At 39.9% G+C, this 25216-nt stretch overlaps 5 protein-coding genes across 5 annotated transcripts; 1 reads left to right on the top strand and 4 right to left on the bottom strand.

The window, feature by feature from the left end:
• Window positions 1-1519: 1519 nt before the first annotated feature.
• LOC306970216 (uncharacterized protein) lies at window positions 1520-4026 on the bottom strand. The gene is made up of 4 exons (XM_079566095.1): window positions 3982-4026; window positions 3248-3418; window positions 2832-3019; window positions 1520-2596 (listed from the first exon to the last, which is right to left on the bottom strand). Exons 2-4 carry the CDS (start codon window positions 3408-3410, stop codon window positions 1724-1726), a joined length of 1224 nt encoding a protein of 407 aa, XP_079422221.1. The 5' UTR covers window positions 3411-3418; window positions 3982-4026; the 3' UTR covers window positions 1520-1723.
• Window positions 4027-5141: 1115 nt separating this feature from the next.
• Window positions 5142-8051, bottom strand: ccnp (cyclin P; the record flags this gene model as incomplete). The annotated part of the gene is made up of 8 exons (XM_079557364.1): window positions 5142-5379; window positions 5746-5924; window positions 6407-6565; window positions 6941-7096; window positions 7179-7277; window positions 7346-7462; window positions 7524-7619; window positions 7983-8051. 8 exons carry the CDS (start codon window positions 8049-8051, stop codon window positions 5211-5213), a joined length of 1044 nt encoding a protein of 347 aa, XP_079413490.1. The 3' UTR covers window positions 5142-5210.
• An 883-nt stretch (window positions 8052-8934) lies between these two features.
• On the bottom strand, window positions 8935-16695 carry LOC306962169 (RAC-beta serine/threonine-protein kinase). The gene is made up of 14 exons (XM_079555246.1): window positions 16266-16695; window positions 15024-15173; window positions 14801-14932; window positions 14619-14730; window positions 14205-14355; window positions 13622-13753; window positions 13473-13538; window positions 13336-13404; window positions 13129-13251; window positions 12911-13039; window positions 12433-12647; window positions 11406-11493; window positions 11220-11322; window positions 8935-11070 (listed from the first exon to the last, which is right to left on the bottom strand). Exons 2-14 carry the CDS (start codon window positions 15067-15069, stop codon window positions 10991-10993), a joined length of 1446 nt encoding a protein of 481 aa, XP_079411372.1. The 5' UTR covers window positions 15070-15173; window positions 16266-16695; the 3' UTR covers window positions 8935-10990.
• Window positions 16696-17268: 573 nt separating this feature from the next.
• dhx40 (DEAH (Asp-Glu-Ala-His) box polypeptide 40) lies at window positions 17269-21803 on the bottom strand. The gene is made up of 17 exons (XM_079575816.1): window positions 21513-21803; window positions 21148-21293; window positions 20928-21047; window positions 20583-20819; window positions 20423-20489; window positions 20219-20350; window positions 20044-20143; window positions 19869-19955; window positions 18940-19122; window positions 18775-18855; window positions 18544-18701; window positions 18307-18421; window positions 18130-18238; window positions 17951-18045; window positions 17808-17877; window positions 17494-17722; window positions 17269-17411 (listed from the first exon to the last, which is right to left on the bottom strand). The coding sequence occupies exons 1-17, from the start codon at window positions 21685-21687 to the stop codon at window positions 17293-17295; spliced, it is 2223 nt and encodes a 740-aa protein (XP_079431942.1). The 5' UTR covers window positions 21688-21803; the 3' UTR covers window positions 17269-17292.
• A 294-nt stretch (window positions 21804-22097) lies between these two features.
• Window positions 22098-24940, top strand: tmem150c (transmembrane protein 150C). Its single transcript, XM_079555888.1, has 8 exons — window positions 22098-22252; window positions 22466-22552; window positions 22641-22694; window positions 22771-22803; window positions 22909-22976; window positions 23074-23201; window positions 23764-23941; window positions 24124-24940. The coding sequence occupies exons 1-8, from the start codon at window positions 22245-22247 to the stop codon at window positions 24321-24323; spliced, it is 756 nt and encodes a 251-aa protein (XP_079412014.1). The 5' UTR covers window positions 22098-22244; the 3' UTR covers window positions 24324-24940.
• The last annotated feature ends 276 nt before the right edge of the window (window positions 24941-25216 follow it).

Genomic DNA, 25216 nt, shown 5'->3' with positions numbered 1-25216 from the left:
CCACGGTTTATTCCAATGAGTGTTTGTGAGCAAAGGTCTGTTGGGGAACAAGGGGACACGTCTGTCCACCTATTGAGCACAATCATGTGAATCAATCATCCTTTACGGTTGTACTGCAGCCAGTGGCACGGGAATATTTCATGGGCAGAACAAAGAATAGATTAAATACATGTATAATTTCCAACAAATTCTGAAGGAAAACGTAACAAAAAGGTGTTTGTAAAAGCAAATAGCTTTTATAAAGAGGTACTGATCGTAAACAAACAGTACAGTCTACAGACTCCATTCATTATTCACATTAATAGAAATTTTGAACAACACAGAATCTTTCTGAATGTTCAAAAACAATGGAATGAGCCTGCACTTCCATAGTAGGCATGAACACTTACATTAACAGGACATTTTAGTGTTTATTTTTATCACATTTATTTATCTATATTTTGATTTACTATTGATTTGTGATCAGTGTAGATTTTTATTACTAATATAAAATAAATGTTTTTGCAATTTTTTAGCATCAGACTGCTAAAAACAAAAAGTCATCAAGGCACCAGCATTTTTTGGGAAGACAAAACGATGTAAAGTAGACATAAGCTGGTTTGTACAAGCCTGGCCAACCATCTAAATCACGTGTGTCAAACACAAGGCTCTTTGTAGTGCATGAATTTCTGAGAATGTCACACAAAAAAGTCTTTAGCCCATTCCTGTGCAGAGTTATGACTTTTTAAAGAAATGGTCAGAATGCTCACTCCAGCCACTAGGGGGCATCTTAAATTTAAAAAAAGGAAAGAATTCCACACATGTCCAGCTGGGGCACTGACATAAGAGATCAGGATATCAAACAGCATATTACAGCCACATGGTAAATGGTCAGTCTGCCCCAGGGCGGCTGTGGCTACAACAGTACCGTTGTTATTTATTAGGCCACAGTCCTTCACAATATATGCGGCCACTCCCACTGTGGGGGCTGAATTTGGGCCCACGACCCAAGTGAGTTCAACACCCCTGATCTAAAATAGTTGAAACGGGAACCCCATTCGTCGTTTGACAACTTTGTGCAGATGGATGGCCAGGCTTTTGCTCTGCTGGTTTCAATGCTATTGGCATTTGAATAAGAACCTGAATATTTTCATAGGCCACACAGGTCAAGCTTTTGTGCAACATTATGAACACATGTGGGGGGTTTGCCTCTGTGGTTATACCTTTTGACAGTTTAAAAGCAAAAAAAAATGTCACGCATATGTATTTAAGGAAGGAAATACTCAGCCAATGACTCTCCAACTATTCAGCAAATGTGGGGGAAACCCTGGGCTGCAGTGGTCTGTATCTATATCAAAACTCCTTCCCTTTTGCTATTATTCAAGTTGTAATGAATGTTCCATAGGAGGTTGTAAAGCGATACCTGATCACATACAGTGACAGTGGTTGTCATTTCTACTGCATTATTCTCATACCTTACCCCACAGTAAGTTGAATTTTTACCAATACAAATTATACTTGATTTTTTTGCATAACATAACACAATAAAGGTTAATAAAAAGAGGTCGGAAAACTTTCGAACGCCCCAGTAGTTTACTGTTAAATGCATGACAGTGGAGTGTTCAAACTACTCCACCAGCTCTGTGTCACTCCTGACATGTCTTAGCTTTATAATACTGTATACTTACATTATTATCACGATCATTTAAAAAGTTATGCCTGAGAATCTGCACCACACTTTGCGCTAATCTTCACCCGAACTGTCCGGAGTTGTCCCATTGGGCTCGTCTTCCCTGGATTTCCTTACCTGCTGTGGGATGGGTTCAGCGAGTTCAGCGTCTGAAGCAACTGGACGCTCATCACTGTCCCATTTAACACTTGGTGGTTCGGCAACGCTCACATCTTGTTGCGACGTTGGAACCTGAAAAGCTTGGATGCCTTCAAGGCCTGGGTACGAGCCGGACTCTGCCATTAGCTTGCTTAGATTGCGCCATGCCCCCATTTGGTCGCTCGGGGATTGGTTGGAACTGCTGGCTACGTGGCATAACCGATCCGAATGCTGTCTCAATTGGGCAATGTCCCGTCCGCTCGCGATGCTTTGACGCATCAGTTCCTTGGTGCGCAGCGAAATGTCCCATAGCCCCGACTTCTTCAGGACTTGCACTGTATTCAGAAGGCGTCTGTGGCGAGTGTTAATGACGCTGTGTTTGTTTAGTTCAGTGGTGGTGATGGAGGACACTGACGGGGTGGGTTGGGTTGCTGAGACTGTAGCGCTACAAGAAGAAGACGGTCTGCTAGTGCTGGGGATTACTTTATGCATGGCTTGTGTGTTATTATTTTCAATGCATACACGTTTACTCTGATTGAAAGCGTTGCTATTTTGGGTTGTTTTGTCGGCAGGTTTCTTGCTGGGGTGTGGGGCAATGCGTGGATAGGACTTCACAGGTAAATGAGCTGCAGTGACTTTCTTTGCGGTGACGTCACTTTGGCTCAGACCAGGAGCTTTGGGGAATTGGGGCGTGGGAGGCTGAAGCAGAATGACGGGATTTGCCCCACTGACGGTAGGCTTAGCTCCGTTGGGCCAGATCAGCGGGGCATTTTTCGGAACAATGTGCGGCTGTAGATAAAAACAAAAACAAAGTGCATCAGTGATTACAGCTTTCGAGAAATGCTTTGTAGCAATCTCTCAAAAATATTCAGATGCAATGATAATGCATTCTATTACAATATTGGTTCTTAAATACATTTATTTTCGCTTGTTTGTGAAACATCCTATACATATATTCTCTAAATACATGCTAAACAAACCCCTACTTAAAACATCTACTAAAAGACAGAGCTGAAATAATTACCTGAACCATATTTTCAATTATATAAAAAGGTGGTAGCTGCTGTGTTCCAGGTGCCACAATAACATTCCTGCGATTACTGATTTCCATTGATTCATTGTGATTCAGAAATGTCTCTTTACTAGTTTCCCTTTGCTGCTTTTCATTGCTCTCATCCTTTGCATCCGTGTGCTTGCAGTCGGAGCTGGCGTCTGTAACAAAGAGCAATGACAAGAACTTGAAACTGACGCAACATTATTGCACAAAATGCTGAAAAGTGATGAGCATAGACTGGTTTATAAGAATGATAAAGGCAGAGGCAATTTAGTAACAACAATCAGTTGTTACTACAATCAGTGTATGGAGCCTATATACTACTACAAACCAAAAGCAGCCTATGGTAAATGCCTTTGCTACCATGAATATTTGCTTGGACTCACCTGAAAAACCTGAGTCTTTTTCTGAACAGCTCCTTCCATTGGAATTGTCTGTGTGCTGCGAGTCATGTAACGCCTGCATGGTCGTGCTGTTGTTCTTCTCTTTAACATTCTTGGATGATAAAGAAGAGCTGGCCTCATCCAAGAATGGCTTTTCCCATGACATGATGAACCCTGGTTAAGCAATAAAAAACATTAAAGTCAGTTTAAAGTGAAAACCTGGAGGGTACAGTATATAGCAAATATTGAAATGTGTGTTAGGTGCTCTTGGAGAATGTGCAGGATCACTATGCAAATCAAACAGCCCATCAAAATATAGGCTTTTCCAAATTGTGGATTTAAACACCTGCATAATACAATAACGTAAAAAAACAAACAAAAAGTCTCCCACATGGCTACAATGCTGATACAAGGGTAGGACAGGCTGCATTTCAACAAAGAGTCTTTTCAGTTAGAACTTCGTAGTTATTGTTTTAAGGGTTTGTCAGAAGGCACTATATATCTCCCCTTTCCCCATCCAGCTATTATGTAACAAACTTCGAAGTGCCCAGCCCTCCTGCAAAGCTCACACTTCCTCTCAGAGTGCCCGTAAACAAAGAAAGATCTTAAAAGGCAGCCACAATGTAACAAAAGTCTGTGTGGCAAATGCATAACTTATGAGCCAATAGAAACACTCGGCCTGCACGACATATCGACCCTATGCATTCCATGTACAGCTATAGTTGACCTGAACTTACCTCTAAAGTAGTTGCTATTTGACCATTTCCCTCGCCCTGTTTGAAATCTCACCATCCATATAAAGTCATTTTTAATAGCAACTAAAAACAATTAGAAAATCACCACACCATGCCATTATTCTTTCTTAAATGTGCCGATGTATGTTAGTATGTTCAAGATTCGCCTACCTCGTCAAGACACCTTTCTTTTAGCAAATCCATTTCCTGCCAGGTTACCATTTAAACATGTACTTGTAGTTGGGTTTAACAATATTCAGAGAATCAAAAGTTAAATTCTTGCTAAAAATCAAGCGCTTGGTATCACAAGTGAAAATTGTAGTAGAATCGAGAGAGTAATTAGAAAATTACGCGTAGGCTACATAGAAACGGCACCCAGGCTTTTATTTTGAAAAATCCGCCGCGCTCATGCACGCATAAATCCAACTTCACATCTATGCTTGCGGTTTTAAAGAAACAAAGGACGGTAAGAGAACACTCAAACATGCACATGCCGTAGTAATAGATGTTGAATGAATCCAAGCATAAATATAAATATATATTTTTTGCCATTATTGACTTAAAAAATAGGCTACAATGCGTTACCTTAAATGAACCCGCAGTGCCCCGGACGCGCCGCCTCCTGCAGACACCCAACGCATGCACCAGGCGTGAGCCCCGAACTCATTGGTTAGGGATCCTTTCGCTCCTCCAATCACAAAATGGATCACGTATAGCAAAGAGTAGTCGGAGAGGACGAGACAGACACAAGGAACACTTTATACGCCTCAGACTAAGCTGTTGTGATGGGGGGCCCCAAAACGTAGCCTACTTGCAAATAAAGCCCCATAGCCTAGTGCTTTGCGTTAGGCTATGGATGTGATACTGCGTCATGTGTGGGTCCCTATCTATTATAATTTATTGTTATCAGATTGTGCAATGTTTTTATTATCTCCCTAAATTATCAAATTGATATCCTGGATTCCAAAAATAAATACATCATGTAACATTTTGGTCTGGTTGGAAACTAGAACATAGAAATTACTTGAAATTGCAGAAGATTCTTTATTTTAACATTAAAAAGGTTTTTACTTCATGACAGGCAATTTCTGATCACAAAACAAAGATACAATACAATTCATCAGCTGCAAGATAAGAGCTTAAAATTGTGCATGTTTGCTGCATACACATTTTGTACTTCGACCACAGTAACATAGGTCATGATTTTTAATACGCCGTTAACTGTTCATGCGTTATTTCTGCACACCCAGCAGTAAGTAGGCATTCATGAGTGCTGGATGCCTGCTCACGAGCATAGTTTCCGGAGAGGAGAATTTTAAATAAGTGGCGCAGGTCTCTCTGGTGTGAGCAGTGGCTGCAGCATCGGCCAGTATGGACATTATACTCAGCAGGGCAGACTCACTAAAACAAAATACAGGAAACAATTAAATGCACATTACACAGTGTGGATATAAACCAATGGCCCTCTATTTGTAAGTAGACACCCTCAAAATATACAAAATCATGACACAAGATTTGGGTTTGTACATCTCCAACTGCAAGAAAAGTCAGTGAGTCCATTAAATGGTTTCAAATTCATAAATTTATTTTGTATTAGAAAAAAAAAAACTAAAAAATTACCCCACACTATTTCTATATTTATGTACTTGTCTCTCTCTCTATATATACATCATATATAGATAGATAAAGTGCCTGCCTGGATAGATTTATTTTTGTAACGTATTAATATTTTGAGCACACCAGTTGGAATGGCTGTAATGTACCCACTTGCAAATGTGAAGGCTGGACACGAGGCACCAGGCCGCTTCTCCCTCTGCCGTTGGAGGTTCCTTCAAGACCAGACGAGCGAGGCGAAGGGCGGCTTCTGCCAACTGCACTGGCTGGAAGACCACACATCGCTCTTCCAAAAGAGACACCTCCAACAAGTAACGGGCCATCCATGTCACCTAGTGCAAATATATGCAACTTAAAAACAAGAACCTCCAACAGTCCTTAACCCAGATAAAACAAGGCAGATTCTCAGTCATCCAGGTCTTTGATTCTAAAAAAAAAAAAAAAAGCAAAAATGACTGGACTTATGGGTGGGCATGTTCGCCATGACAACAGCTAACCGTTTCGCTGCCAGCCCCCTTATTAAATAGTGAAGTTGTTTGTTACTTTTGAGTTCTTAACCCAGGGATTTGATTAAAATGGGTTTGCATCTTTTCAGATGAGATTTCAGCTGGTTAATGCCTTGTAATTCGATGCACAGCGGACTGTTTTCGCTAATGTCTGCATTAACAATACAATACAATACAATACTGAATGCCAAAACACATTTTAAATCCGAAAAGGAAGGAAGCAAGTGCAAGGCCTTTGAGAGACACACACACACACACACACACATTTGCCCAATTTTACTGTGCCTGTAACTAGGTCACTATCCAACCTTGACGCTGCACCGGGCGACGGTGGCAAACAGGAGCAGGAAGTGGAGAGGAGGACAGTACGACAAGTCAAACTTCAGACGATTGAGGACTTTGCGCTCCATACGAAGCACCTGCTGTTTGGTGTAGGTAAAGTCCATCACATAACAGAGGTCAGACACCTGGATCAGAGGAGAGTGAAATTACGTCTTGTCTATCCGTATAACATGGTGTCCTGATAGGTTTATTGGCTTTAAGGGGAAGAGGCGGGAGAAGAAATGTGTGTGAGGTTTAGAAACTGACATTCCAAAAAGAAGAACAGAGGAATGTTGAGGCGGTTCCCTTTGTTCATGAACAGCATAATTAGGAAAAAGGTAGAGCTTGAGCTAAAGATCACTTTATGTAAATCTTCAAACAGAGGCCAAGCGGTTAGGCACAAGGCCTAGTGGAAGATCAAGAGATACATAATTTATCGATGTAGTGAAAATTAACTGTGTGGTGTGCAATGAGGAAGCAGAAGGCTGTAACTATGGTGATTGAAAAGCAAAGTAGTGCACCTCAGGTAAGAAAGACTCTTCCTTCTTTGCAGCAACAAAGAGACAAACTATGCCCAGCAATTGCAAGTTTGCCGTCGTCACTGTCATCAGGCGCAAGGTACGGTTCAGCAGGTAAATCGCAAGATACAGGGTTTCATCCTGGAAGTGCATCATCTCCTGTAACAGTGTAAATCAATTGCTTATAAACGTAAAAGGTGAATCAGCCTACAAAATTATTGTGTTTGCATATAGGGCTCACATGAATTTTCACAAGCCAGTCGACCAGAATGGCTCTTGTTGCATCTGTAAAATGTGATGGTAGATCCGTGTTTGAGAAAGTGTAAGAAACTTGACATTTCTGAGGATAAGAGCATTTGAAACATCAGAAACCTTTGAAGAGGTACTTTAAAGGGTTGCATTTCTTACCATCATGTCCAAAAACATTTCCCAAGCATATGTGTGGTCCCATATGAAGTTCAGTTTCTCTAAAGCAATCTCCACTTCACAACGCAGAAGAGAGGGCACTAATGCATGGAGTGTGTCCTACACATTCACAAAATTCAATCAATACTGAATTGATGTAGCTAAATACCCAGACACATACCCATTCACATTTAGCCACCAGTTTGAGGGGTGCCAAACTTGATTCAAATTCATCTATACACTGCAAGGGCTTGAAGAGGGCCCTTCGGCCATCCACCTGCAACAAAATATGAAGAACAAATTATATGCCTCAGTTAGGAGACGATCTACAAGATTATCATGGAAAACGTCATGAAAACATTTGAGTGCATGCTTGGCCGGAGAGCCAATATAGAAATGAAAGGACTTATCACGATCATTTGGTCTGAGGGGTTTGTTGTGTGTATCTTTTGAACACATTGGAGACAGACGGAGCTAACCTTTTGGTTTAAGTCCAGCAAAGGCCTTAAGTCGCAGAAGCCAGCCCCGGCCATGTCCACAACCGCAGAGCGAGCTCCTGTCCCGGGCCACTGCAGCTACTTAACCACAGACGATGGCGAAGGAACCCCCAACAGCGAAAAGAACCACCATCACGCCGCACCGACACCTGCTTTTTAACACCCTGATTGGGGTCAAATGGGGTCAAGGTGAGGCTCGTGAAACTCGGCATTTCCGGTCTAGTTTAAACGCCCTAAAAGAAAAGTGGAAAAATAGGTAGGGGCCGAGGGAGCGACACACAATCCACACTCGCCCTATACAAATATTGATATTGCCTTGACTTGGGCAATGTTATCATTATAGTTGGTTTATAGGCTGTTACTAGATTTAAAATCAATTGGAATAAAATACACATAAAGAAAAGAAAACAGTTTACTGGCACGTTACATTTGCAAATGAACTCCTTTATTGTAGCAGCTGTCACCCGTTACATTGTAATGGGGAAAGAACAGAAGCATCAAGTGCAACACATTCAAATGGCATATAGGCCACAGAAGATAAGCATGGCTTAAACAGCAAATGGAAATCTATGCAGCAGGCCTTATTCTCTAAATGCAGCATTCACCAAGCGTTTTTCTCAAACTATTTATTTACACAATAGCGCTTATGACTGGCGACTACAGGAGCGGTCATGGGAATACACCAGCTCAGCTGCGAGGTGCAGTCCGTGACCGCGCGTATGGCTTCATAAAAAGCCCAGCACCGCCTCCTAATGGCTGAGACAGGGAAGGCAAATCCACAGTTGGAATAAAAAGTGCTTTGTCCAACAAGCAGGACACGAGGCTGTGGTGGCTGTGCCTGAGCCAGTGAATAGAGGCGCAACAGATGTGTTGAACATGATGCAAGTTTCACCTGCTTCGCAACACATTAATGACAAAAGGAAATCAAGCTGCTGACATTCCTTGGACATTGCCCTATATCACAGTACAGGTCAGGACCCAATTCAAATAATGAACATTTCAAGTTTGAGTAGTAGTTTCAGGTTTAGTCTTTTTTATAAAGAAAACCAAGGAATAGTAAAAGAACCATTATCTTAAAGCATTAACGGTTTTAAGACTGACACAGTATAGCCATTTGTGCTCCGGATATATAAAATATATTTTCCTTGGTATATCCTACTGATCCTATTATGATTAATTTTAAAGACATTTGCCAATTTCAAATATAGATAAGCAGTATTTAGCATTTGCTTCCATTGTAATGGCAAACTTCTTTGAGCGACCATGATTTAGCAATCAGTACCAATTCAAATTCATTGCTATTACTGTACACGTAAAAGGCCCTTTTGCTCTTGAATGATTTCATTTGTCAAACAATACAGAGCTGCCAGTTTCAGAATGAACACAAATGAAGAATTTAAACAAAAATGGAATGTTTAAGAACTTTTAATATAGATATTTATATAATGTATACATGTGGCAAAAAGAATGAGGAATGGACAAGAGTGATAAAAAACAACATAATGAACACTAATCACAAATAAAAATCTCTTCCAGCAATATGGAACTTGCTAGTGTCAATGTGAGCACTTCAGAATGCTGTCAGAAATCTCTAAAGCACGTGTGTGCGGTCATAACTCTAAAATTTAAAACAAAAAAGTTTCCCAATTCTCAAACCCGCATTATTTGGTTGAAATTTGGTATTGGCTAAACTGAGAAGTGCTTAGTTGGAATGTGGAAAACTGAAAACTGGTGCAGGAGCATGACAATGTATATTTAAAGCAAGATACAGCAAGAAAAACACAAAAAAGTGACTGAATACGAAATGTGGAATTGTTCCAAGTCCATAGACAACTGATGTCTCTCATACCTCAAGTACAGAAACATTCAGAAAGTTAAATAAAGTTAAAAAAACAACATTTAAAACATAGAACATGTAGGAATGGTACAACGGTGCCTTATACTCAATATGTTGCTGAACTTAGGTTCGTGGAAAGTAGTATATAACGGTTAGTAATAATGTTTTGAGAAAGATATTTAAGTTGCAGGCATCATTTGTGCCTAAGAAAATGAAAGGTGATCGTCCTAGAAAGTATCGATGTGCATTTGCCAAGCACATCAGAATTTTGTAGTTTTTGCCGCTATGTCCAGGTACACACAAATTCACTGAAATTTTGTGAAAATATTTTCTCATACATAGTAATACATACGTTTAAGCCATTTACTTTATATGAACTAATGTTCGATGGGGCATCTGGTTAGGTTACATCTGACGCAGTGGCATGTGCTCTCCTGTTATCTTCTGCCGGGGTTTTGAAACATGCAAGAAAGACTCAAACTGATGAAAAAAAAATGGCAATTGCTCAATGAACTTCAAGTCTCATCTGGACATTTCAAACATGCATGAACAAAGTGCAAACACAGGAATGGCACCCTTCCTCCCACTGTACTTCATTATCAGCCTTAGACGGGACTGGTAACAGCAAGATTAAAAAAAAAGAGCACTTGTCAAAGAAAGACAAACTACAGTGGTGGCATATTCTTAGCTAATCTGACTTTAGCAACATAACAGTTACATTTATAGAGTCATTTATAGTAACATCTCAAAAGACATGTAGGGCAAACAATAGAGATGAATGCCTAACATTTGTTAAAATGTGCAAAGACATGTGTTGCAGATGTTTTATACAAACCTCTGCATGTCTTTTTTATATAAATTAAGTACATTTTGGAGGCAGTCTGTCAACTAAGTTTGGCCACCACTGTACACCGCAGAAATGCAACTGGTTTCACATTCATGAACATAAAAATAATTCACATCAAATCTAATTTAAATTAAATGAACATATCTCTCTGACCATTATGTGTATGAGGGTACAGGTACAGCTGGTAAAAAGGGGGTAACTTGCTGGCATGACCTGGCTCATGTCAAGGCCTTTTTGTGGTGAAAGAGGTCCTGGGACGGTCTAAATCCCGCCCCCAAAAGAGGATATCAAGACAAAGCTGCCAGTCTCCCACACACAAACCTTCTCAAGTCATTCACAGCCTTCATTTAAAAACATCTGATGCCCGAATCGCCTAAATGAAAATGATTATGTATTTTGTGCCAGTTCAGATTTTGTAAGCACACAGCAGTGCAAGTGTGTATATTGACTTGTGATGGTTTGCCTGCTCATTCCCGTATGCTGGCGGAGTAGGAGAACTGAGGGAAGTGGGTACGCTGGTCAGAATAGTCTGCATCCATACTGTCATCTGAGTTGAGAAACAAAAAGGAGGAAAAAACAAGCTCAAATTAACCAATCAACCTGCTCAGCACTTAATATGTTGTTACCCAATGCATTTAGTGACTTCCCATATACCCCTTACGAGTGTAAAACATGAATACCACTCAGTTAACTTACATTTATCGGGTGGAGTTATTGTGATGCTTTGCGCCGTGAACTCATCATCAAAATATCTGGTGTCTGTCTCTGAAGTGACTTGGGGCTTGAATGGGGGAACGAGCTGAGAAGACAATACATTTTTTACAACAGACAGTGAAGCTAGATTTCATTTTATGTTTTGTTTTCGAATGACTATTGCCTCACCTTTCTGTCAATCACATCTTGCCAGTTGATGGACATGAAGAACTTGTGGCTCTTCACTTCTTGTGCATCATCTGGTCCACCACCCAGTCTAAAGGCGAAAAACATCAGCGTTAACAACATTTCCTCTAAATAATTGGGAAAACTCTATTAAAACAAATAGACAGCAGACAACACTCAAGACGTAATGTTCTCTTTGAGCTTTTATTAATCAGTTTTTCAACACACTTATTCTTCATTTCCTGTCCACTTATAACAGATGAAGCTATGAGCCTGCAGGCAGAACCTAATGTGCTAATATTAGCAGACCGTTATGGCAAACACAGGGGGTTCAAGCAAAACAACAATCGATTAAGTCCCTTTTGATGCCCATTGACTTGTGCCCAAGCAGATCCCACAAAAGCAAATCCTTAAATAATGTAGTTACTTTTGACAATGAATTGCACATAAAGCAAACGTGTGCAAAATTGTCTAGTCTTTAATGTTTGTTGTGTTGCTAGAATTTAATTTCCAAGCCAAACATCATAACAAATTAATACTTCATAAGAACAAATTCATATTTTGTTCATAAATCATAAATTTAAAAGGGAATATACGGAATTTAAAAATGTTAAAATTACGCATTTTCCTCCCCCTACATTACATGTTCCAGCCATGTCCTAATGTGTACAATGAGCTCAGACCTGTTCACCACAACTGCCTCTAAAATCCTGCACTGTCACTCAAATAAGGTGTTACTTTCGGGTCCGAATTGCCGACATGCACGAGCTTAATATAGAACCTGCAGTTACGCATAAGACCTGAGGTGGCAGTAGTGAGTATAATGACCAACTTGCATCTAGTCCCTTTAAATCACAAGTCCTTTCTTTTTCCTATACCCCATTATTTATTTATTTTAATAAATAGTTCGAAAACCAACCATTGAAATCAAGGAAAGGACTGCAAAACATCAGGCCTGAACAGGGACATGCCTAAATCTAAACCCAAATAGACACCGCATTTCCTGTCCAGCAAATCTCCAGGGAATTACCTTTGTTTGGGGTCTTTCTTGAGCAGACCAGCCAGCAGGGCCCTGGCGTCTGGACCGAGGTTTTTGGGGAAGCGGATCTCTTCCATCAGGATGCTCTCGAACAGCAGCTCATGGTCCTGGTTGTAGAAGGGCAAACGGCCGCACATCATCTCATACATGACCACGCCCAAACCCCACCAGTCCACAGCTCGACCGTAGTCATTATCTTCCAACACCTGTTTACGATGAAAGATGGACAAAAGTGTCACCATTGCTTTCTCATGCTTCTATTTCCTGCAGCTATATTCACATTGAAAAATATGTTTGAACAGGTTTAAAAATTCTGTATTCAAAACAACCGGTCACTCGGTTTTGTTCAGGTTATAAACAATAAATTAGAAAACACTGCATTTTCAACAGCAATAGATAATGATTAAAGGAAACTTTGGATTTAAATAGCTTCTTTTTGTTGAAACCCAGCTATTGAGGTTCTTGTTACCTCCGGTGCCAAGTACTCTGGAGTCCCACAGAAGGTCTTCATCGTGGCACCATCCGTGATGCCTTCTTTGCAAAGACCAAAGTCTGTTATCTTTATGTGTCCGTCATTGTCTAGCATCAGGTTCTCCAGCTATGCGAGAGAGTAAAACGGGAGGATGTAAAGGTAAATCAAATCGTCATGAATATTAAGAAAACAGATACATTTATTGAGAAAAGTACCTTTAAATCTCTGTAAACAACATTACAAGAGTGCAAATACTCCAAAGCTGACACTATTTCAGCACCGTAGAAGCGAGCTCTGTCCTCCGTGAAGACTCGGTCTCGAGACAAGTGGAAGAAGAGCTGGGGACAATCAACAAGGGCAGATTAAACGCATCCACAATAACGAAAGACAAAAAAAAGAATAACGTGAGGTAAAAAGCGTACTTCGCCTCCATTTGCATACTCCATCACAAAGCACAGCCGGTCGTGGGTTTGAAATGCATATTTTAGCGTCTATGGAAGAAAGATTTGAATAATGTCTGAGAGTAACTTGATATATAAACTTCAGAGAAACAACTTACCGTTAAAAATGGGTGTCTTGTGTTCTGAAGTACTCTACTTTCTGTCACCGTATGGGCCACTTCATCCTACACAAACAGCCATGAAAAAAACACATGAAATAATAGTCCAAATATTACTGTAGCATGACAAAATGTGCATTAACACCAACTTTAGCAATGATGACGTCTTTGCGGAGAATTTTCATGGCGTAGTACACCCCAGAGGCCTTTTCCTTGACCAAGATAACTTTACCGAAGGTGCCTTTACCCAGTAGCTTCAGGTAGTCAAAATCGCTCATAGTCTGAGGGAACAGTTGTCAAAAATTAGCCATGAAATACATACATTCACAGTTTGTGCAGTGAAACTACTGGCTTTTGTTTAACCCACTAATTAATGTTACACTCACTATGTCTGTTTTGGAAAAATAAATTAAAGTATAACTTTTTAGAAATGCTATGCCACTTCCCACAGTCTGTAGAGCAAGACAATGGCAAACTAAGTGTGCAATAGAAATGCGTTGATTTCAGTAATACTATATCATTGAACAGGAAATTGTCTAAATTATTTTATGAATAGTCAAATACTACACTGAATTAAAACAAAATGTATTTCTAATTATTCTAGAAATGTTCAGTCTGTCCATTAAAATGCTGTCATTGTTAACCTTGACAGTTCAAACCCTTTTGTTTTTGAGTCATCGCTGCTTCCATCACCTTATTTTCTAAAGGTTTCTTTTCTTGCACAACACTGACCACTTTGGTGCGAGCTTTCGACACGGCCACCTCCATGTCCTCCGCTCCGCTGCTGTCACTCGGGGAGCCATATTTGATGACCATGGGCTCCTCCTGCTGCTGGCTCTTCAGGCTATTCGCCACAGCCTGGATCGAGCGCATCCACTCCTCCCTAACCCAAATGAAAACATATACCATGCTTATTAAATCTTTCCAATGTCCTGTCAAATTTACGGTCCATTTAAGCTCAGAGAAGATCAAATAGAGGCAGCTTGGACACAGATGAGATCTAGTTAGCGATGGGCAACAAAAGAAATGAAGTATCAAATTTATAATGATCACATCTTTCCTCAATAAGATCGAGAGAATTTAGTAAAACACACACAAATGATGTATGAATAATATTGTAACCCAGGTGTATTTCAAGGCAAATACCTTTCTTCATTGGTCTCGACATGGAAGGTGCGCTCGATAACGGAGGTCCACTGAAGGCACCGAATGACAAATGTGTTTGGCTTTGGCCGCTCCGTCTTCATTATCTGGCATTCTGCAAAGCGCAGGCAATAAGCTTAATTCTATAGGAACTTTTAAAACGGCTATTGTCCTGCGTGTGTTACCTGCTACTGAGAAGTTGTTTAAAGGTGGAAGGCTGTGATCGCTGGACACCTCAGGCTTCTCTTTGTAGCCAATGAAAGAGCCATCGGTCTTTAAAATGAAGTAACGAGGCCTCCACGTTTTGATATATTCACCTGGTCAAGCAAAACGCACAGAGTAATTGATTATGTACAATAGCTAACTCAATAAGATGATGTTTTGAATAGGATTAAGAGGTGTTCTTACCTCTCTTGAGGAGCCATCCCTCTCTCACAACAGTGACCTCATTCATGATGGGGCACAAAACTGTCGAGGGCAGAGAGAAAACTTGGAAATGTTGGTTGCAAGTTGTCTCCCTTTTTGGCTTACTGCTTCCTATGGCTTAGATGAATCACTCTAAAAATGAAAGATGAAAAAAAAAAAAGAAAAAAAAGAAATATTACAACGCCCAAGTAAAGCATTTCAGAAAAGTTGAACTGGAGGGTAAACCATCTTCAGCTGAAGGTCCTACAAAAAGAACAAAAACAATGCAATAAAGTTGGAGCACATACACAGTAAAAGACATGGCTCCCATTAGAAAGTACGAAACAGCACAGCAGGACTTTCTCTGTAGATGCTTATCTTTGAGTTTTGCCAGCTCATCATACTGTGCTCATCCCTGTTTTCTCAGACTTGAAAGGCAACTGAAGAAAATGCTGAAACACGCACTTGTCATGTCTTTCTGTTTTGGAGATCTAAGCCTATCACACCATAATTTACCGCCATCACATTTCACAAAACAGACCTCAGACTTTATCTGGACATTTCAGGCATCTACGAGGTTTAGGTTCAGAAACTAAAGCCAGTTAAAATCATTTGTGTGATAATAGATCAACTGTGTGAAATTGTGTTGCAGTTCTTTTACTAAAACTTAGTAAAAAAAATGATCATTAAAAAACACAATTGCTGTCATTATAAATGGATTTTCAAAATAAGAAAAAGTGATCTTGTTTTCCATCGTTTTAGTGTGTTATGCTCAATGGGGCTGGATGTTTTCAAGTTTTATTCCTCCACATACTACTGACTGACTTCCTGCAAAAGCACCTCTGGTTGTTGCTGTTGGCAAGTGAGACATTGTTTTTGCCATTATGTGTGACAGTAGATGTGGTTCTAACATCACCAAGCCACAAGTTTCTAAACAACAGTTCGTGTATTGTCACAGGAAGCAGCAGAAGAAAAAAAAAAGAAAGAAAGAAAAAAACAAAAAAACAGGCTCTACACAGTTTGCGTACGCACATATCTGTGATAAGCACCGAGAGCAGCAGATTTCCTCCTGCGACCCTCTCGACTGTTTTGGTGAAGTCCGAGAGGCGCTGGACCTGAGAGGGGGCAGAGGCTGACCGCATTACGGCCAAACAGGGCAACTAGCCAAGAGTAGCTTCAGGCTAACTCCCTGCTAGCGTGCCACTTGGACAATTCATGATCGCGAGCACCGGTGTTTGCTCTTACCTTAGATTCAGAGAGAAAGGGGCTTCCAGGTCCTCGCAGGGGTCTTGGAGTCGGCCGCAGACAGCCCTGAGCGCGCAGAGCGAGTGTGTATTGAACTCTGTCAATGATCACACCGCTGGGTTAGCCCTCGCAGAGCTTGTTTTTTTTTTCGCCCTCACTCACAATAACAGTAGCGGCGGCGGCGGCAGCAGCGTGGTGCTCCTCCGTGCTGCTGCAGTGCTCCGCTCAAGCGTGCGCACATCCAAAAACAAAACCTCCGCACCAAGGCACCGCGCAGGGGGTTTCTGCGTTGATAAAAAACAACCCGTAATTCACAAATAATTGTTCATATCCAAATCTGCTCCTCTGTTGAGTTGGGCACTAAAGGCGGTCTCTCTCTCTCTCTCTCTCGCTCTCTCTCTCCTCTGTCCCAGACAGCGCAGCGCCTCGCGGACTCTCCAGCGGAAGTAGCGTCAGGCCTGGGCCCACCCACGGACAGGCAGCCCACTGCACTACAACAACGACTACAGCGTGGTCAGAGGATAGGCCGGGTAACTCATGGATCTATCATAAAGATCAAGCACATCAAAGAGCATGTACGAATCTATCCCAAAAAGTTTAATCAAATCGTTTTTTCTTTTCCTTTCTACAGCTGGGCACAAGTGGTCAGGAAAGGGTCATTAACCACGACTTTTGCTTGGTAGATATTCATGAATGATATGCATGTTTTCCTTGGAATGGAAGCTTATTTGTGTAACGCTTTTCACATAACACAAGTTACCCAAAGCTCTTCACACAATGTCTGGGATTTTGATCTTCATTCAAATGTTCTTCATTCAAATGACTACATGCATACAGTCAAAGGGCTGTTAGTTATAAATAAACGTTAAAAAAAATATGGATAAGGATAGAATGACCTTTGAAAAAAGAGTAAAACATATACAAAAGTAATTTTAATACATTACACAATACATTGTATATACATGTATATACAATACAGGCACAACATTAAGAGTAAAAGAGAAGAGTATTATACTGCTGTATATGCTTATGTTGCTTTGGTCTGTCTTTGTTGCTTTCGCTGCAGGTATCGAGCACGAGCATCACTGACACTGGCGTCATCGTTCCTTTTCTCCAGCTTTTTCAAGGCTTCCTCAGCTGAAGCCTCTGTTATGAAGAATATGTTCGTAGGTTAGTCTTAAAAATAAAAGAAATAAACCGACTACAGATATTACGAGATAGTAAAAACCTTGCTGTCTTTTTGCTGCCTCTTTGTTTTCCCATTTGGCCATTTCTTCTTCCGTGACCTCTTCTCGCGCCACATTGCTCAACTCATAGACATCCACCTCATGGAGCTTAGGCAGCAAGTCCTTGACCCACTCGTATCGGATTGGGCACACAGTCCTAATGTATACTTTCGACGTCACCATCACATCATGAAACATCACCCAGTCAAAATCTTTCTCATTTTCAAACAACTGCAAGAAATGAAAAACATATGTACAGTAAAAATATCTAAATGATAACTTATTAGACACTATCCTTTATTTTTTAAATCCTTACTGATGAGGATGGATGAATGTGAACCATAGAGCCATGTCCATCCATTGTACAAAACGCCTTTCCAATAGACCTGTAAATTAAGCATTAACATCACAACTTATAATAACTTTCTTTCAGCCAAATAAATAGATAATTGCCTATACCTCCTGGCAACGTTTGTGAAGTATCCTGCACATAGACATCTTCTGAAGAGCTCATTTTTGTTTCCATCAAATGTTTCCATCAGAAAATCACTTTTCTACGAGAAAGGTTTGATCAGCCATTATTGTTTTAGGTAAAGAAACAATCAAACAGACGAAAAAATAATAGTTAAATAAAAGACCTGCTGCAGCCTAAGGAGAATGTCTCTCAATTGGGTCTCCACACTAAATGCTGACTTTAGCGCCCTCCAGTGGATCCAGTTTTCCTTGCACCACGCAGATGGCTTTTCACTGTGCAATATGGGGCACAAATTCAATCAACATGCTTTTCTTCCTACTGCTGCAACTTATATTAATACCTGGATTTGCACAGCTGGAATATACTCAAAAGTGTGGCAAAGTCATTCATGCCACTACTCCTAGAAGCCAGCGCTCTATGATTTTGGTCAGCTTCTTTCTGCTTTTCAGGGTGACCTTCAAGAAATAATTGTTTTTATTAGTACTATTATTTTAAATTTACACAAATGTACACAAAACATAATGCCCAAAGAAACAAATTGTGATTTAATTACTCTCGTTTTAGCACAGTATCCGACCTGGTCGTATGAAGATGTTCTCCACTGAAAGCATAGCAGCCACTGGCAGCATAAGGTCTGGACATCCATAAGAGGCAGCTTTTAGAACAGCCCTGGTCAGTCCTGGATGTAACGGGAACTCCACCATCAGCTCTCCAAGCTTGGTGACTCTACCCCTCCTAAAGGCAATAGATCACAATTAGCTCCTATGACAAAATAACATTGAGAAAAAAGTATTCAACATAAACTCACCTATCAATTGCATCAAACTGGTACAGCTGTTTTAGTGCCTCAAGGATAAACCTTTCCTCAGGGCAATCTAAATAGGGAAATCTAAACCAAAAATGAAATTAGTAAACAATCACACAGATCTATGTGCATAGCTTACGATTTTAAAATACAGAAATATTAATAAACCTGACAACATCATGGACTCCGAGGCACTTGAGGGTAAGCACCACTGCAGTGAGGCTGGTCCTCTGGATCTCTGGGACGGTGTACTCAGGCATGCATTTCTCCCAGAATTCCTGAGTGTAGATTCGAAAGCATTTTCCTGCTGAGGTCCTTCCAGCACGGCCTGCTCTTTGCTGGGCTTCACTCCTAAGCACACAAATCCCCACAAAATCCAGTCTAAATCTCCTCTGAAAAAGCGCGCCTCAGGATATACCAAAACACTTACAACTAGGACTGCAAAATATTAAAAATAATTATTATTGCATTATCAGTATTATGAGACACAAATAGGTTGCGTTCACGTTCTAGACTCTGATGTCATGATCTCGGATGGAGGGCATGGACCAATATAACTCTATAGGAGAGAAAGTTTTTGAACGAAATCTCCAAAAGGAAAATGGACAAATATTGTTACCTCATCAGTATTTGGTAGTGCCACATTATTTTTTATGGCAGAAAGGGCCAATATCAAGTATATATATTTGAATAATGTCACCACTTTTGGACAACTTTCACAGAAAATAACTGGACCTTAGTTTATATGTGCTGATAGGAGACAATGAACTTTGAGACTGTTTTTGTTTCATCTCCCAGTAACGGCAGAGATATTAGCCAAAAAGTAGGACAAAAGAAATTGTAGTTTGACAGCTACCATAGTTACCACCATGGACTTTTCAGCTGCACATTGCCTCAATTTCAAACTAAAGGTTCTTCAGAATGTTGTGATGTCACATGAACGCAATCTATTGAAAACAAAAATCTATCTCCTATCAAAAGACTTAAGTTAAAATTTAGCCAAATACTGATAAATGTGTCTATATTTCATTGTATGCATTGTCCTATAAAAGTACAGCTTTACTCCTAATATTACGAGTACATTGTATTATTCTTACTTTGAAATAGGCACCACCTCCAAAATGTCTAAGCCGACTCTTGAGTTGTGATTCAGTTGTTTCACAAATCCACTGTCAATTATGTATCTGGGCAAGAGATATTTCAGCTATTATTACAAAAGCCACTCACAGTTGAACAAATGCAAAACAAGGAGCGCCTTTTGCCATAACATACTTGATGCCGTTAATGGTCAGAGATGTTGCTGCTATATTTGTAGCAACAACACATTTTCTGATCCCTCGAGGGGGAGGGTGAAAAATCTGTCTTTGCTGATCTATGGAGGTAATGTTAGAGCTCTCAGCAATAGTTGTGATATGAAGATTTGCAGATAGCTTATTACAGTATTTACCTGTGGGCATGGAGCCATAAAGAGGTAAAATCAGGAGGCCCTCAACAGTCCGGTCATTTACATCAAAGCGATAATCTATTGCCTCTGCTTTCTCATACAGCATGTCACACGCCCGCTCAATCTCATTCTGACCTGTCAAAAAATGTAAAAGTGCATTAACTCTTTTATCAGAGCAAATTTCCAGTAAAGGATGTAAAATCTCACCTGTTAAAAACACTAGAATGTCTCCAGCCATCTCACTGGTATGTACATCGAGAGCTAGCTTCACAACCTGCAAAGTAACAAAAATGAACACCAACCAGCGATGAGCAATGTTGTGTAATAAAATGTTTTGCTAAACCTGCAAATATTTTATTGAGAGTACCTCTTTAACATAACCAGTGCTCTCTGTATCTTTAGGCCCAACAGCTGAGCCAAAAGAACATTTGACAGGAAATGTCCTTCCTGGAATAACAAAAACAGGACAGTTGCCAAGAAAGGCAGAGAGTTTTTCAGATTCCATAGTGGCAGACATCACCACCACCTTAAGCGGGAAACGTCGACCCTTAATGGTCTTATCAGGATCAGAGAACACTTTCTTTATTAGACCCAGAAGAATATCCTAACAAACATGGACAAAGAAAGAAATGTTATGCCTTGATTAAACTATTATTCAGTTTAGTCTAGTTACGTTTGAGATCCCTTATTAGTACTGTAGCTTGTGACTCACTGTGTTGAGGCTGCGTTCATGAACCTCATCCAGGACCACAACACTGTACTGAGAAAGCGCAGGGTCTCCCAATATCTCACGAAGAAGACAGCCATCCGTCATGTACTTCACCTTTGTGTCCTGGATGGAGCAGTGAATCAGTTCATTAATCATTTCTTGTTTCATTAACTAAACACAATGGAAACGTATGACTGAAATATATTAATGTAGTCCTTCTTACCTCGGTTGTGCAGTCATCAAAGCGTACTTGATAGCCAACTTCTTTACCCAATGTGTACCCCATCTCCTGTGCCACTCTCTGGGCCACTGTGATGGCTGCAACACGGCGAGGCTGGGTGACCCCTATTTTACCATCTTTACAAAATCCTAAAATGACAAAAACGTGCACTGTAGAAAACATTTTACAGCAGCTTTTAATGTCACAGAAGGCAAAGGTTTTAGGTAAGAAAGGTGCTCAAGTGCAAGAAAAACTGAGAGATGATTGATAAGCTTTTGGAACTATTTAGTCAAGAATATTCCTAGAGTAGAACTGACCCAAAAACGCAGCTCAAATAATCATCCAACATGTGAAGTGTTACTCATTACCTGCTTCGTGGAGATACTGGGGTAGCTGAGTGGTTTTCCCGCAGCCAGTTTCCCCGGTCACAACTAAAAACGTACTGTCTTTTACAGATCGAACCAGTTTGGATTTGTGGTGATAAATGGGCAGAGGTTCTGAGTTGCTGTCTTTTGGGTCTGATGATCTTCTCGATTTAGACATTATTTAAGTTCACCAAAAAGTAGCAATATGCAAAAAAATATTGGATTTAGTAACAGTTGGCAATATTTTAGCCAATGTACAAAAACAACTATCCCTGTTTTTTTGTGTTGAAAACATGCGCGTACACTTACTTCCGCAAACTGTAAAGTCTGTGCGTTCATTGGTGCGAATGTGATCACGTGTTAAACGGTCCGGCCACAACATTCATTTTCAACGAAAAATAAGCAGTGGCCCAATTCAACCAGGGACAATATTTTAAAACATATCACTCAATGATGTATAATCGTATGTTTGCGCTTTGTGCATTGTATTAAACAACGACAAACTGCAAGTGATTTTATTTTGAAAGGACAACACAGCTAAAGGAGGTCAGGCTCAGTTTGTAAACGAAACACTGGAAACGCGGACGCGCTACTGTCAATGGGATACACAGAAATCACATGCCGGTTTTCATATAATTGTATTTGTTGAAGGACTATGGTTATTGCTTTGTTTTCGGCTACAGGTCAGATAGACCTACATTGAAGCTACGCTAGGCTACGCGCTGAGAATATAAGATGGACAGGTGAATCCAAATCCTATAAAAGTCACTTCCTGATCTAGATGTTGTAATTATGTATTTATGTATTTATGTAATTATTTATTTATTCATTTCTACCTCCTCAGTTGTTTTTGCGTTTTATAGAAACAAAATATTTAAAAAACAAACAAACAAGGAAAACGACAAGTCTCTCTCGTTTTCTTTGTAAAATTACACCATGTCACGTTGTGGTTTCAGCTTTGTAAGCAGAGTGAAGGGGTGCAGTCCATGGGCCGTCCTGCCCCCTTTGTTTTCAGTCTGTGTTGCTGTTGGACTGTTTGTGGTGTAAGTATTGCTTCCTCTTTGCACACATTCTTCACCAGTGTAAAGTTTACTACAATAAAACTGAAATTGTTATTGATTTTCTCTGCAGATACTTTTTGGCAATTGCCCATGGGCAAATTGTACCTCTTACCTCACAGTATGGGTAAGTACAATCACCAATATCTTCCATAATAAACTTTTTATTGACATGCAACTGTTTCCACATATGCCCAAACAAGACCAAACAAAAGTGCTCTTCCCCCTTACATAAGGTACAGCAATTGTGCTTCAAATGCAGTTGATTATTTATTTCATATTTGCATTCAGGTGTATCTTATTTTGAACAGTGATTTAGTATTACTGTAGAATTATTGTAGCATTGCAGGCAACTCTCCACCAGCCAGCTGTGTCTTCAGTCAGATCATGAACCTGGGAGGCTTTGCAGGTATGCTAGGACAGGTTGCCTTACCACATGTAAAAAAAACACATGTATGTATGTATATATGTACACAATAATTTGATGATAACTAATTATTTTTCAGGATTGGTCATTGCTATCTTCAGATACCTCCAGCTCAAGAACACATTGTATAAGCCATGGTTGAACAAAATCTGTCTTATCGCTTTCTCCAGTGCCTGCTTTGGGATGACACTTATCGGGAACTTCCAGGTGATTTTAAACACTTAAACTGCAGCATTTTTCTGTTCTGTATATTTTAATGTTTAATTCAAATGTACTAAAATAATTATTCATTATGGTTAATTGTTGATGAAAAGTGAAATTTAACATATCACATGGAGGTGGGCAATATATCGTCTACAAGATAATATTGAATTTGTTGTTTGGAAGATGTTAGTTTACAATATTGAGTTTATCTACAATGTCCAGAAATCAACACAAAATCTGCTGCTTTATTTGTCATAAAGGGTATTAAGTGTTTTTCTGCACTTTTGTAGTTTATTCGAGACTTGACTTGAGAGACATACACATTTACATTTTCACACTTTAGTTTGAAAATGTAACTAAATTGTTTGCGAAAATGTCACTCCATTATTGTTCTTTAGAAAGCTCCCAAAAATAAGGAAATAGTCATTTTTGTCCATATTGCCCACCACTCATGTTATAAAATGTCATAATTACAACCGTCAGTGGGCATTTTCACTCGTGATTATGTCCAATGATCAAAATAGGTTTTATATATGTTCATGCAAAGCTTTTCCCTCTGTTGCAGTTGTTTAATGAGGAGGAAATCCATAATTTTGGCACCCTCTTGACCTTTGGCCTTGGGACGCTCTTCTGTTGGATGCAGTCCTACATCACCCTCAAAGTGAACCTCAAAAAGGAAGGCTTCAGAACTAGTATTTTGCGCTTCTTGCTGTCCGTGGCCATCACTGCCTGTTTCATTTTGTGTATCCTTTACCATGGATTAATTCAGATAATACTGATTTACTTGACAAGGCAGTGGGATAGGCTGTTAAGAGCAGGAAGAGATATTCAGCAAGTTGTCGGGATTACCCAGCATACTGTATGTGTTGAATTTACTGATTACTTTTCATTGTGTTTTGGTTTTGTCTTAACCTCTTCACTGCAGACAGCACATTAATGTCCCAGGGCCTCCACATGCACGCGGCCCGAGGGCAGTGGGCTCTTGTGATGTTTTTCCTCATCTTCATCGGGACATTTTGTGTTGAGTTTCGTCACAGCCGCATGGTGTTCCTGGTTACGGACGACTGTAGGGATCCTGTTAATCTCACTTTTACCGAAATGTCCACAGATTACTCAGGCACATAGTAAATCTATAGTATAGGACATACACAGTTTAACTATGCTGGTCATTTGTCAACAATCCTCAAATTCTTATCGCACTTTTTAAACATTGAGATATTTATTTTTCATTTTATATGGTTGAATTTACTTGGGGTGCTGCTTCACAATCTTGATTTTTATTTTTAAAGTTTTAGTACAATACTGTGTGTTTATTGACTGTGTTTATTATTGTGTATTTAAAATTTCAGGTAAGCAAAGCAGGACAATTATATTTATATTTTATTGATAGTATCATGGGTTGCTATTTAACTGACAACGCAGCATTAACATAATAAGATGGAAATAGCATGGTATCTATGGGAAAAGTAGGGATAAAGCATTTTGCTGATGAAAATTCTTCAGATTAGGTTAGGGTATGTATTGATTAATCATATTGCTGTATAATAGCTGTGTTTCATGTTTCCATATTATTACCATGTTATTACACTTTTAGGCGTCATGCTATTCCCATCCTGTTACCATGCTATCACTGTGTGGTATTTGTGAGTTCACAAACACACGAGAATCCATCTTGAATTGCTCCCGCCTTCACCGTTTGAAACTGAACCAAAAGTGTTTTGGGCCAAATAGATACTAATTAATGTGACCACAATGGAAAACAAACATGAGGTATTCTGCTAGTGCACATAGCTCAAACACACATTAAAAAATGTCAAAATCTAACCTTAATATTTTATTACTTTGCTGAATGCTTGATCTAATCAGCACCAAATGCTGCTCTGAAAGTTTGTCCTCTCCTCGAACACTTCAAGCCAGTACCATCCCAGATTCATATCAATAACACTGTAATATCAATCTGGCTCTTGCCAGGTCATGAGCACTGTGCTTATACTTTGTATTTTTGAGACGGTTTTGGT

The sequence above is a fragment of the Gobius niger genome (genome assembly GCF_951799975.1).
Source record: "Gobius niger genome assembly, chromosome: 1".
In the NCBI taxonomy this organism is placed as follows: Eukaryota; Metazoa; Chordata; class Actinopteri; order Gobiiformes; family Gobiidae; genus Gobius; species Gobius niger.
This window is presented reverse-complemented; position numbering and strand designations above follow the sequence as displayed.